General features: G+C 43.3%; 1 protein-coding gene across 1 annotated transcript; it reads left to right on the top strand.

Moving 5' to 3' along the window:
- The first annotated feature begins 892 nt into the window (after nt 1-892).
- LOC101163245 (inositol hexakisphosphate kinase 2) lies at nt 893-5495 on the top strand. The gene is made up of 5 exons (XM_023955271.1): nt 893-1506; nt 2358-2568; nt 2709-2893; nt 3173-3348; nt 3586-5495. The coding sequence occupies exons 1-5, from the start codon at nt 1272-1274 to the stop codon at nt 4195-4197; spliced, it is 1419 nt and encodes a 472-aa protein (XP_023811039.1). The 5' UTR covers nt 893-1271; the 3' UTR covers nt 4198-5495.
- The last annotated feature ends 9406 nt before the right edge of the window (nt 5496-14901 follow it).

Here is a 14901-nt window from a genome sequence, read left to right as displayed (position 1 = left end):
CAGTACACACGTCCTCAGTCGCCATACGTCACTCCATAAGCACAACCTCCATCCTCACAGCAAGAGTCCCACATCCTCACAACAGCTCTGCAGAAGAATGTAAACATTTCATTTTTATTTTTCATTAATTTGACCCTTAAGCATATCTAAACAATATTTATTTTGTTTTTCTTGAATTTTTATATTTTTACTTCCTCATAATTCTTAAGCAGTTTGAATAAAAGTTATTTTATTTATTTGCCTATTTATTTTTTTCTAAGGGGGAGGGGTGTAAAAAATGAAACGGCAAATTTTGTTTTTCCCATGCTACCGTTTTAATGATGTGCTGCAGTGAAACCATAAGTAAAGTTATATTTAAAAAATAGCTATTTAATATTTAAGATAACATTTTTTTTACCAGATGCGATCCTAAAAACTAAGCCTTGCATTTCTAAACGTGTGAATATTTTGTGTGTTTACTGGTTCCTTCTTGTTTCTTCCTACTGCAATTACCAATAGTTTTTGTTTATTCTCATGTTCATTTAAAAAAGGATTTGCAATAAAAGACAAAAAATTAAGTACCTCCGTTTTAGAGGCAGCTAATACATGTTATAATAGAGTTTTATCGTAAAAAATCTCTTTCTTGGGAACCAGCTTTTTTGCTCCATCTGTGAGTTCTTTTGGCGGCTTGCTGCCCGCGCGCCTCGCGCTGCAATTTGCTCAAAATGAACATAATGCAGTTCGGCTGGTGAGGTTGGTTGTTAAAGTTAAGTTCTGCCCCCCCCCCCCGCCTTTGTTTACAGCTCCGTTGCCTTCAAGGGCCCCGCCCAACAACCTTGTTTGGCCGCCTCTGATTGGCGGATTTCAGTCAAAGGGGGCGGTCCACGTGGGGGGGGGGGGGCTTTATCCGGGTAGAGTCAGCTCAGCTGTCAGAGAGCTCGCAGCGGAAACCGTAAAAGGAACTTTGTGTTTTTCTGCTGAACTGAACGGATCCGACAACAAAACAAAAAACGTTTTTCTGGCACGCGGGGCTTTCTGCTTTTACCTAGCAACAGGAGCGACCGCGAAACGGAGGGGAAGGAACCGAACCCTTTTATTTCCTCCTTTGTTTTTTTGATCAGCAGAAATCCATCTCCTTCCTCGTCGTGGAAAGAACTCGGCCTGCGACCTCAATGCTCCACGCCGGGACTCTTCGCCGGTGGACCCGCGCCGCTGTAGGCCCCTAAAAGCCCGCGTGCGCGCGTGTGCGAGCAGGCCGATGCCCGCGGCGGCGCGCTCAGCTACAGCGGAGGATGAGTCCGGCCGTGGAGGCGCAGACGCAGGAGGCCATGGATGCGGAGCAGAAGCAGGAGCAGTGCTTCCTGGGTAAAGGGGTGATGCTGGAGCCCTTCGTGCACCAGGTGGGGGGGCATTCCTGCGTCCTGCGCTTCGGGGAGCAGACCATCTGCAAGCCCCTCATTCCCCGGGAGCATCAGTTCTACCGGAGCCTGCCCGCTGCGATGAGGAAGTTCACCCCGCAGTACAGAGGTGAGACAAAGCAACCTGCTCGGCGGGGAATATGTGTGATGGGAGGAAGTTGAGTGTTTTGTTTCAGGTATGCATGACGAGATTTGCAAAGCACGTTTGCATCCGTGTTGTTTTTATGTGTACCACTTTTGTCCGCTAGAGGGCGCCACACGAGGCCACGAATAGGATTTAGTCCTCTGTGATGTCCTGGTTGTAATAAGCTGAACTAATTAAGGTGATTTAAGCTGTGGCTTCCTTTTAAAGCACACCGTTTCTGGAAAATGTCCGATTGTTTCATTATGGGATGGAAACATATGGAGGTCATGTGCTTTAGATCCTTCAGATGTTAAATAGAAAATGAGGGACTTTCATCACCGAATCTCTTTTATAATTATTAGCAGTTTGATTTTCTCATCCTCTTCATTTTTATTCTCCATTTGATTTGATCAAACTTGTTGCTCAGACGTAAATCAATACTTCAGACTGCCTTGTTGCCCCCATGTTCTCCTCAGGGCAGAGAGTAAATTAATACCCCGCTGGGGATGTCCTGGAAACTTCTCAAATGTTCCGCAGAAGGAAAATGTCAGGTTTAGGTTCTGCACTTGCTGTTTTTGTAAATCTCATAGGTGTTTGTGAAAATATGCAGTCGTGGTTTGTTACTATTCTGGACGTTTGGGCTATTTTTATTTTTTTTAGTTTTGATAAATATTTTTGTGCAGACATTCCTAAAGGATTCACTTGGATTTTGCAGTGTTGTTTTTATTTATTCATAGCTTTCGGTGTGTGTATTTGTTTGTGTTCAGGATGTTACTTGAGAACAAAAATGTCGCGTTCTGTTTTTTTCTAAAATGCTCCAAATGTTGCTTCGTCAGGTGTGGTGTCGGTGAGCTTCGAGGAGGACGACGAGAGAAACCTTTGCCTCGTCGCTTACCCCCTCAGCAGCGACCCAGCAGCCGACCTGGACATCAGCGATCTCTCAGGAGATCGCGAGTCTAAAGGGAAGATCCTCCAGTGGGGGAAAATGACGCCGTCGCTGCTTGTGGACAACGAAAATCACAGCTGCAACTCCAACAAAGACAAGAGGTGAGACAGTAGCAAACATCTCTCTAGCCTCCCTGTTTACCTAACTGTGTTTAAGCTGCAGACCTGTAACGGTGACATTTGCCAGACTGTCTGGTTTGGTACGTTGGAGTTCACCTGAGATGCATCTCTGTTTACCTCAGCGCTCAGAAGCTGCAGGAAGACCTGGACGTAGAGCGGGTGCAACAGGCGGAGGGCCTCCACCACAGACTGGAGCGCAGTCACAGCAATGCCACCCCGCAGGTCAAACACAACCCCTGGAGCCTGGAGTGTCACCAGCAGCACCTGCAGAGGATGAAGGACAACGCAAAGCACCGCAACCAATATAGTATCCTTCCGTGACAGAAAGTAGCTCCTTGGTTTCGGTTAGCAGCCAAAAGCGAGCGCTCCTGCCAGCTGAGCTGCACACTTGATGCTTGCCAGCAGCTCCAGGTGGCACCTGTTAAATGATATGGGGGCTCGCTATCAATTTTCCATCCCAATGGGGTTGTGGTTCAGACTCTTTTCGCCAATTACTTAAGTGACCACATTCAAAAATAATAGCAGGATGTGAAATTTGATACATTTTTGCGCAGATTTGTTTTGGCGCCTTAACTTCTTGCCACAGAGTTCATCCTTCTGGAAAACCTGACGTGGCGGCACGCCGTGCCGTGCGTTCTGGACCTGAAGATGGGCACGCGGCAGCACGGAGACGACGCCACAGAGGAGAAGAAAGCCCTTCAAATCCGCAAGTGCCAGCAAAGCACGTCTGCTTTGATAGGAGTCCGCTTCTGCGGCATGCAGGTACAGCTGAATATCTTTCATAGCTAATAAAACATGAAGTGCAGCTCACAGTTAAGCAGCTTTTAATAGCAACTGTGGCTAAAAAATGTTCCCTTTGCATGTTTTTTTTAGAAAGCTTTAAATTAAAATGTAAAAGGAAGTAGACATCTTAGGTCACATTTTTCTCTCACACCACTACTGTAAATTAACAGTGAAAATGACTGAATCTAAACCGGATGTTATCCTGGATTTCTGCAGGTGTACCACTCTGACACGGACCAGCTGATCTACATGAACAAATATCAGGGCCGTAAACTGACTCTGGCGGGCTTCAAAGAGGCTCTGTACCAGTTCTTCCACAGCGGTCGGCGCCTGCGGCAGGAGCTGCTCTCGCCGGTGCTGAGCAGACTCCGGGAGATGAAAGACGCTCTGGAGGCGTGCGAGTCCTACCGCTTTTACTCCAGCTCCCTGCTGATCATCTACGACGGCGCCCCTCACAGGAAGCACACCCGCCGACACACTGAGGAGGGGCTGTCCGAAGACGAGGAGGACGAGGACGAGGAAGCTGAAGCGGAGGAGGAAGAGGAGGCGGGCGCACTCGGCTTTCGGCACGGCTCCCCGTTGAGCGACGGCGGCAGCGGCTGCGGCAGCGGCTGCTCGAGCGGCGGCGGCGGGAGCCAGGCTCGTGTGTCCAGGCCAGAGTGCAGCAGCCCGGCGGTGGATGTGAGAATGATCGACTTTGCCCACACCACCTGCAGACATTATGGCGAGGACAGCGTGGTCCACGAGGGCCAGGACCGGGGCTACATCTTCGGCCTCCAGAACCTGATCAGCATCATCTCTGAGCTGGAGAGCCATCGCATAGACTAGGGGTTCTCAAAGGTTTTGTAGCAGAGGGCCAAATTAGGAACTCCACATTAAACTGGGGGCCAATTTTGGTGAAAACAGAAAAGGTTGTTTATAATAACTTAAATGACCAAGTGTCATTTGTACCAGGCCCTCCAGAGGTTTTCCCAGTTAAGGTCGGAGGTTGTTGCCCAGATCTTCTACTCCTCTAGTAATCGACAGACTTTCTTTTGCTCCTGACAAAACAATGTCAGCTACTTTCAGCATTTATTCTTTTTACAAACCCCCCATCACTGAAGGGTCATTTCCATTTCCAAAGCCACAATGTAGCTACTAGCTTCTGTCCCAGCTTCACTGGATTTGGTCATTTTTGTAAACATCTGCTGTGCAGCATCGCCTCGTTGTAGTTGGTGGAGGTTATTGTTGCGCTCCTCGCCGGTAAATTTGTCATGGTTTTTATGATTTGTAACATAGTGACGATTTTTATTGAATTCTTTGAGCATTACATTCACCTGCTTGCAAATAAGGCACATGACTATATCCATGGTGTACGACAAAGTAAGCATTTGTCCACTTGAAAGCGCCTTTTCTCCTCGTCAACACAACGTTTTTCCTCAAAAGGAACCTGCTCTGCCTCTCTGTTATTGAGGGCCACAGAAAATCTTCATGCGGGCCGCCGTTGGCCCCCTGGCCGCACTTTGAGAACCCCTGTCATAGACTAAAGGCAAACGGCAGCATAAAAACTGGATTTCAAACGTTACTTTGAAATTGGACGGACTTCGGGGTCGGGTCTTTTTACCCGACCCTCCTCTGCGGCAGCCATCGGTGCTTTTCCATCCAACCGGACAGAAAACCAGCATGAAGAGCAGAAGCTCCATCGGTGTGAAAGATGATTCTCCAGCATCATCTTCCTGTTTGGATCAGTCTGATAAAAGGGGCAGAGGATGAGTCAAAGCAATTGAAGGCCATAAAATGTTATCTTCTAATTTCCAAAGAGGGTGTGATTTTTGCACAAACATGCACAGAAGGACAAAGTTTGTGTTTTTGCACAGAAACAGGACTTTCCAAGAGAGCGGGAGACTGTTCCATCCATCCAGACACATAGATGCAGGATATGACATAGATATATTTAACTCTTGGCTATATTTCATAGAAAAACTATAAAAGCAAAAGGACCTCATGAATGGAAAGACTACATTCCATGTTGATATTGTTAAAGACATTATTCATGTTATTTGACATGTTTAATACACTGTGTCTTTTTATTTGTGTTATCCAGAGTTTGTTAGAAGGGAATTAAAACCTTGCTTGTGGTAACGGAAGTTGTTCATTTGCGCTTCACTGTGGTGGGCGGGGTTACTTTTAAATGCAAAAGCAATCGGATTGTGCAGTTTGTGTTGTTGAAAGCTGCAGAAAAAAAAACCAAGAACATTTGTTTTGTTTTGTTTTTTAGCTGCAGGAGGAGAATGACTGCACTCTGAGGTGCTTTCATCCAGTTTTGGTCATCTCTAACTGGTCTGAAACAGATGGCAAGGGTGGGGGTGGGGGGTGGGGGCTGCGTCAACAGAGCGATGTCATCAACGCCCTGGTGTCCTTGTGCGGCTCTCACGCTCGCTTCAATCTCAGCTGCAGCACATGTTTATTTGTATTTGTCTAAAGCTTGAGTCACATGCATCCCTGCGGGGGGTGGGGGGGGGGTGACCTGTACGGGTGCTGTGAGTTTTTGGGTTGTCCGGGGCCGCGGAGGTTCAGAGAGGAGCGCAGGTGTGTTTTGCAGTTCCAGCAAGGCTCGTACGTCCACTGTAATCCTTGTGCTATCCTAGGCACTTTAACATTGGGAGTTGGGTCATCTAGACCCACTAGACATTTCGCTGAACCTTTCTTCTTCAATGATTTGTGATCTTCACTGGTGTCCATGGATTACATGATGTCTTTCCACCTTTATCCATCTTTGTCATGGTAGGGAGAACACGTCGATGGAAGGGTGGGGTCATCTAAGATAGCACAAGGGTTAAGGAAAGCCATGAAAATGGAGCGTACCGTTGTCAAGCATATAGTAAATGTGGTATTCATAAGCCTTATGAAAGATAGTTACACTATGGAGAACGGGTGATGATTTCCAATGGTGTCCTTACGTCACACTCTTGTCCGTAGTAAGGTGGGAGTACTGGCCCCCGTGTAAAAGCCGCACAAAAGGGAAGTACAGGTGAAAACAGAAATACCTGCAGGACGACCAGACAAACTACCCTCTGATCGTTCAATTTCCTCGTTTCTACCATACAGGCTGCAGCAAGGAGCGCGCACGTATCTCGTGAACAGCAACGACGGGCTCCTTTCGCAGTTGGCAAGATTAGATGGGGGGCTTTATCCCCGTGACACGCCTGTCTCTCACCCATGTCACCCTGAGTTGCATTAGGGTTTACTACGACCTGTCACTACCCGCATGCCAGTAGGAAAAAGACGAACATTTTCTCTACGGGTTCACCGAGCGGGCTACCACCTTGGTACTTTGTCCATTCTGCTGAACTTAAAAATCCCAAGATTACTTTGGAGTAAAATATTTACAACTAATGATCACATACAGTTTTTCCAGGCTAAACAATCACCTGCTCTAAAATCTTCCTCCAGCTGACCTCCAAAAAGGGCCAAGATTCAAATGATGTTGCATGAAATTCAACTTTGTCGTGTAAGATGTTCAGTCATACAGAAACAAAAACAGGTAGATTGAAAAGGACAGGTTGTTTTTATGTACCGATAGCTGTATTTGGTAAATTGATTAATCCTCTAACCGGCTAAGAAGGTGTTAAGCCGGGTCAGGACCTTTTCAAAGCCTGAGGGAAACATTTTGAGATCCTAATTCAGTGATCTTTTACCCACTTTCATTTAAATTCATGCTGAATTTATTGCTGAAACTGGTGAAAGCATGGGGCAAAAACCACAGGTGTACTTCACAGTTTCAGGCTTTCTTTGCGATCATCATGGGATGCATGGGTCTGAGGGATTCATAGATGAGAACACTGAGGGTATTCCTGCTCCACTGACAGACACCAGTGTTTCATAACAGCTTCACGGTCAGGACGGCGTCCAACACTGCCTCCAATAATCCCATTGAGTGAGTGCAGCACCGTCTGCACACGTGTTTTCATGATTTTGTAACACATTTCCCCGATTTCTTCGCATCACGTGTGTCTCTTGTGCATCGCTCTGCAAGGGTTGCTGCATTAAGTGGAGCGCTTGTGTAACAGCGGTTGAAATCACTATGGAAACAGTTTTTAGGGGCGCCAGTCACGTTCCCGCTCACTGAAACGTCGGCGTGCTCCCCGTCAGCTTCTGCCTCATTCAGGAAATCTGACCCAGAATCTTGAAGGCTCCACACCAGCCGCCAAAAGCGCCGACGTGAAATCATGTCAAAGCCTTAAAGCCTCAGATCATCTTTTTTAAAATTATTTTTTATTTATTTAGCGTTTCTCTTCTTTTTTAAAGGAACTTATTGCACTGTTTTTGTATGCATTGTCCGTTTATTCAAATACAAATCATCTTTGGATCGATTTTTAAAGCGTTCCCAGTGGTCCTTTCATTCTGATCACGTAGTTTTTAGCCAAAGTTCATAAACCTGTCGTTTTCAGGAAAATAGTTTCCACAGCAGGAGATCATTAGAAATTCACGTCCAAGTTGCTGAGAGCTCTCCGTTTACACGCTCTCCCTCTAGCTTACAGCGCTTCACACCCCTGACCAAACATTAGCAGGGGAAGAAAAAGGGCGAGCAGATTGTGGCGATCCAGCCGTACAGTTAAGATCCAGATTCCAGCTCAGACGAGGAAAGCAAAGACGTTCATGGAGCCGAGAGTCCAGAGTATTTTCTACCTCACAAATGCCATCTTTCTCAAACTGCATTTTTTTCATCTGCTCCTAATTCACAATGATCTCAAACACAATTTTGTGTGTTTTTTTCTTTATGCCCATCATCAGAAAAGTGTCACAAGAACATGTTAAAAACACAATTTTCCTCTGGTTTTCTTTGTTTATCCAGGTGAGAAGTCCCAGACGGACATGAATGCAGCTGTTCATGTTTACAGGACTCGTCCTTGACTTTTACTCCCACAGAGATACAATACGGCATGCACCATTAGTAAAAAAAGACTGAACTTTCTATTTATATCTGTAATCATGTTCTCGGAACTGATTTAGCTAAAGAACTTTCTTTTTTTTACCTGTCCGGATAAATGCAAATAACCTTCTTAAACACCTCAACATTTAATCGACTCAGAAACCACAAAGAGGTGGAACATTTGAGAGACTTTTGAACCTTATGCTGAATTTCAGTTTTAGACTGGTTAAACCAAAGTCTCCTGCATGTGATCGGTCCGTCTTCCCAGCTGACAATCCCTGCATTGTCCGTCGTACAACTTGGAGTAGACGCATGCTGATCCCTCAGGCTGCTGCAGCAGAGGGAGGCTGACAGTGTGGTACCGAAGGAGGTGGGGCTGCCGTTTCTTTTTTCACACAACTGACCAGAATCTGTGGAAGCAAGAAAAAAAAAAAAAGACCCACCAGACAAGCATTTTCATTGGAAGCTTTGTCTGATTTCCCCTGGAGGGTTCAGGCAATAAAAAGTGCTTCAGGTGCTTTTCAGCAGAACTTTCATGGAGGGAACACTTTGTTCTGCACTGTCCGTTACATAAACGGGTCATATATGTGGCAGAAGAGGAAAAAAAAACAGGAAAGATTGTTTTGATGCTGCTCTTCTCAAATGTGCAAAAATGTAGTGGATTAGAAAGAAGATTGTTCTGGAGATTAATAATCTGTGACTGATGTTTTAGGAACCAATGTTGGCAGAATTTGGGTTCATTTGGGTCAAGATGAAATCGTTTTACTCGTTTATGGAAGATGATGTAAAACCTTTTCTTGAACTGATTTCATCTGCTGGATCCAAATTTAGCTAAAGTTCTGGTAGAAACGAATGAGGAGAATTTGGATTTCTACCCATCCAGAAATATTCAGCAAAATTATTTCAGATGACAAAATAAAACACTTGCAGGGGAAAGGCTTTGTGATTGCATCCTTGTGGCTGCGGATGATGTCTGATCGCTTCCCTGACGGCTGAAGAAAAATCCATAATCTGGAAGGTTTTAGCCTTTTGTAACCAGCATTTGCTCCATCACTGTGAAGTCAAGGCACAGCAGAGGCCAATGGCGCCGTGTTTGATAGATTCTGCTCAGTATAAACATTTAGATAAGCAACAGCAAACTGAACAGAACAAGAAAGAAAATGTATATTATCGATTCAGAATAAAAACTGTAGAGGAAATCAAAATTAGATGAAAAAATATTCTTACTTACAAAAACTTTAAAAGAAAAATCTATGCAGAATGAATGCCATAAAACACGATTTAACCCAAATCAATGTTTGCTCAGAAAAAGGTCATAACCAGAGTTAAAAGAGGCCACAACATCATTCAATCCCAAATATTCCAGTTGATCAAATCCACACTCCAACCTCAGCCAAAGAATCCCTTAGCAGCAACTTTAGGCTCCAGATTCAGATCAAAATGTTTATAAAAGCTTGACCCGTCAACTCCTAATGCAGAGCCGTGGGCCCATTTCCTAGTGACAGAAAGATGAATGCAAATTAAGACAGGCTGACGTAATTAGAGAGTTACATAAGTGTAGTAGTGATGCAGTCTGGCATCCAGCCCCCAGCTGGCCCCAGGCTCCTGTTGTACCCAAAGCATGCTGGTCCACGCCGTCAGACATGTTTACACCAACGTCCTAATAACTGTAACGAAGCATCACAGGCACAGAATTATAATGCATTTAAATTCATTATGCAGAGGTCAAAGAAAAGGCTGAAGCTTTAGTGAGGTCTTGGCTAACCGATTTTATGTTTCTGAACCAAAGCCCTCCAAAACCATCTCACTGCCACCGCATGCATGGAGACACCAAAGTGTGAAAAGGTTAAGGCGAACACCAATCCCCTCTTTCTTCCGTGTTCATCCATCCACCTTCTTCAGAGGCTTCTGGACTCCAGAACTGAACTGGACTCTTGTGTTCACTCAGCCCTGGAAACAAAGAAATGATGACTCATCTGGAGTCAACGCCAAGCGACGATGTGCATCGCTGCCTGTTTGCTCACGTCCCGCATTAGCCTCCCCGCCGCCGCCGGCATTCGAAATATCTGTGTCACTGTGGAGAACATACAGAAGCCTATGTGGGCGGGGATCACTCTAATGCACTGTGCCAACTTAAAACGTACTTTAGGAAGCGCTGGCTTCCATTTTTAACATTTACTTCAACATCAACTTTTAAATCACCGTAGTGACTCACCTGACCTTCTCTGCATCCTCACCGGCCACCCTCGGGTTCTCCTTCACTGCGCCCAGAAACCTTCCCAGCAGCCGTGACCGCAGCGTCCTTCTGGTCCGATGCAGCAGAGATGGAAGGCAAATGTAAGCAGATGCTAGAAATGCAACATGAGAACCAAGTGCCAATGTGGGAAAACAGACACTTTTATTGATCATGCTTTTCCTTTTTATTATAAAATCTTTATACTATTTTGAAGATGAAAATTGTCAGTTCAGATAAAAGAAGTTGACATTAGAATTCCTTAACTTTTAATCGAAATAATGAAAGGTTAGAGTGGGGAAGGACTCAGTATCAGATGTTACCACGCAATAAACGTTACAAGAGAATTCAGAGCTGAAACATCAGAACAAACTTTACTGATCAATGCAGAGTAAATACGTGCATCAAGTCCAGAAAATGTCAGATTGGAATAAATCCTGGTGTTTGTGACCAATAGTATCAGAAGTTGCAGAGGTTCTGTGGTTTAGTCCATCTTGACCCTCTGCGTCTGGTTACGTAACAAGTTCATGCACAGAAATCTGCCTGAGAACAAGAAAAAAACAAACAAACACCCAAACAAATAAATCCAAAGGGTTGAGCCAGGTCAGGTAAAAGGTGAGACCGAGTGGAAATCCAAGGTCTGACAGAAAGCTTGGACATGAAAAAAGATAAGAGCCTGAAAGTGGAATTGCTGGATAGACAGGGAGAACAGATTCTGCATTTGGACAGCGAGTTCCATTTACAGTGAAACGCTGAGCCTGGGAGGCAAGTCTGATTGCGGGGAAGTATCAATAGAATAGAATAAAATGCCTTTATTGTCACATGTACAATGAGATTAAAAGCTGTTAAATCGGTGCAAAAAATGCCATCCACATCATTTAGACATGTAGGTTGTATGTTGGACAAAATTTAAATAAATATTTGCAAATAAAGAGGTCTGAATTGAACAGGTATCAGGACTCGCCATCTATGACTGAGCGCCTGGAGCTCCAGATAGTCCTCCAGCGCCCCTGCAGGCAAAAACCGGTATTGCATTTCTGCATGTCGGTTCTAAAATGGCAGAAGTGTAGAGGCCCAAAATGTTTATAATTAAATATGACCTTGTACAATTAGACAACCGATAGTTATCCAACATGTATAAAAAGATCATGAAATTTTAAAAAACTTGCACACATTTAAATTGGACAAATTACATATTTTGATTTTAAAACCTGCTGAAAAAGAATTTTAAAATATAAATTTTATCATATTTGTATGATACTTGAATTTCAAAATCATTCAAATGAATTATTTCTCTCATAAGCTTTTAAGCAGAATAAGTGTCAGTCAAACCACACAAGGCAGAGACACTTGTGAGTGACATAAGCAGCAGCACCACATCGATCGCAAGTCAGTTCAGCGAACGTGACGGCGCAGTGCACACCCCTCATCACTAGGGGGCAGTAGAAACACCAACCGTTTAAATTACTCCCAAAACCAACTGAACACATTATGTGCCAAGTGAAGAATGGCTGTTGAACAAAAGTGTGTTTCGGAGTTGCCAATTGTTTAAAAAAAATGACGCTGCGCAATCACAACCTGAACAAAAGGCTCAGCTCATTGACTGTATAAGAGAACTGGACTGGGCGAGTGTGATGTCACCCACAGAAAGGGACTTGTACATTGTTTGAATCATTGTCAGGATGTGGTTATATTTTTTTTCTGTATAGCGAATTAATTTGAGGAAAAGCATTGAGGATCAAGAGGTCGCTCACCTTTTTCAAAAGGTAGAGAAGGCAAGATGCAAACTGGAACACTAACGAAAAACACTCCAAGTAGAGAAATGTCTACTTTTTTGGTTCAGTTCATATTTATTTATCCAGGGGATGCCATCCTTCTCAAAAATAATTTCTCTTCAATTTAGCTTTTATTTCAACTTTGGTCTAATTGGTCATCACAATCTAAATGCATGTAGGTTCACTACAGCACTGAAATATTTAAATCTTAAATATTAATACTTTTTAAACATAATCTACCTTTTCTCTGTTCAGGGAACACAGTTAAAGACTGTTGAACCAGGTCAGACTCCATCCACCTCCCAAACTTTGGAGAGTGACATGTTCCTGGTGGCAGGTGAGACAGTTTATAAAAAAAAAAAAAAAAAAAAAAAAGTGAAATGGCAAAAGTAGCCAGAAAGAAAAAGGAAAACCACAATGAAAAGCAATCTATACCCAAGTGTGATGTTTAAACTGACAGGACACAGCAGCATTAGATTTCTCAAAGCAGAAACAACAAATTCAATGTCATTTATACATTTATTGATGAAGTACATATTAGATCTACTGCACGATTTAAAAAAAGCAAAACTTTCAAAGTGCTTTTTTTTAAACTTTGTATAGAGATGGTCTTTCAATTTGTGCTTTTTATCAGAATGACGGGCCATTTATTTTTTCACGATGGACCACTGTTTTTATTTTTTTCTATTCACCTTTATTTAACCAGGACGGCATTTTTGTGTTTCTCGAAGTAACAATGATACAGTGATCACTTATATCATTTGCAAATACAGCAGCAGTTGAATACTTAAGGGAGAATTTGTAAGAATCAAATCAACTAGCGAGGATTTTTCCGGAGATTAGGGGTTAGGTCGAGTAGGAGCAGTTACTAATTGAAACAGGTTCAAGGAATCACAATAAGATTTTAAATAATCAGAAACAGATTGCAACCATTTCCAGTTTAAATCCCCAATTTTCACAACTTTATTGTATTTAAAGGAAGACAGCAGTTCCATTAAAGAGGGAAGAGCAAAGCTATCAGCAGAGGGCGCTCTATAGCAACCAACTAGGGTAATCTGCAGAGAATCAGATCTCCAGATCAAGAGCTAAAAGTTCAAATTTCTATGCTATTGATGTTTGCATAGGACTTTTGTTTTGAAGTTTAGTTTTGATAGGTTGTTAAAAACTACGCTCCTATTTATTCACACATCTGTCACAAACCAGTATTTATTTATGAAGTTTTATTTGTAAAAAAAAAAATTAAACCAGATGAAATAAGACTAAAATCCTATTTCTTGAAGTGCTTTGCCACAAAAAGACAAGCCAACATAAGCCAAGTTCCATTGCTCAGAAGATATATGCATGTCAAAATATGGATCAAACAACGTACCTGGCAAAAGTCGTGCCCCTCTTTTCTATATTGAATAATATTGAATAAATTAGTATGTACAACACGTACACTATGCAAATAAACTAAAAGGATGTCCAAGATTTGTGTTCAAAATTACACACAGAATTGTGTGCAGACATATCTGATGTGCAAGAGGTTGCAATGAGGTAGACACTTAAGTGGACTGTGCTAGTGCAGATTTAGCCGTGCATTTTGGAATTGAGGATGGTTATTGCCTTTGGAAAGAAGCTGTTTGAGTCTGTTCGTTTTGCTTCTGATGCCTCTGTAGCGCCTCCCAGAGGGCAGCAGGTCGAACAGGTCTGAGCCGGGGTATGACCTGTCCTTGATGTTCTGAGCCCTAGTGATGCAGCATGCGGAGTAGATGTCAGTCAGGGTGGGGAGAGGGTGTCCAATGATCTTCTGTGTCGTCTCTACACCTCTCTGCACTCTGTCCTTATCCGCGACGGTGCAGCATGTGAGCAGGCACTGGATGGATGACTGGTAGAAGGTCAGCAGCAGGTTGGTGCTGATGTCATTCTTCCTGAGGAAGTGCAGACGCTGCTGAGCCGCGGTGCAGTGCCTACAGGTCAACTTCTTCACCAGGACTGAGCAGTCCCCGAATCTCCAGCTGAGTAAAGATTGTGTAGGAAACAGGTCCAATTCTGTAAAAAGATGATAAAACAATTATTGCTCAGTTATTGGGAAGTTATGTACAATAAGTACATTATTTCAGTAACCATTTTTAATGTAATCAAGTCTAAAATAAGTACAAAAAAACTCAATACAATTTGCATCTGCCAAGGAGGTAATTTTTTCAGGGTACGTTTGTTAGCAACACAACTCAAACATTATGTACGACTTTTTAAATAAAGTTTCTCAATAAGTTTGAAACGGTACAAAGAACTGATTGGATTTCTGGAGAAATGTAAATTTTTTTTATTGTTTTTTATTTAAGGATTCTGGAATCAGGAATCTGTCATTTTATCAGTGAGAAAATGAAATTAGGGTCTGTGGTCCTGGGCCAGCCGTTTACAGTGAGAGTATGATTCCTATTGAGTATTGCACAGTGGAGAATATATTACAAAATTGGTGTTCTTAGCTGAGGTCTGTGTTCCAAGAGAATGTTTATCAGGTTCTAGTTGACCATACCACTCCTACCTGTAATGAGAGAAGTGCTGTCTTTTTGTCGGGACCATGAAATGAGTCTCCTTTGAGCAGAGGGAAGAGGTGGAGAACAGTACTG

The sequence above is a fragment of the Oryzias latipes genome, chromosome 5 (assembly GCF_002234675.1).
Source record: "Oryzias latipes chromosome 5, ASM223467v1".
In the NCBI taxonomy this organism is placed as follows: Eukaryota; Metazoa; Chordata; class Actinopteri; order Beloniformes; family Adrianichthyidae; genus Oryzias; species Oryzias latipes.
This window is presented reverse-complemented; position numbering and strand designations above follow the sequence as displayed.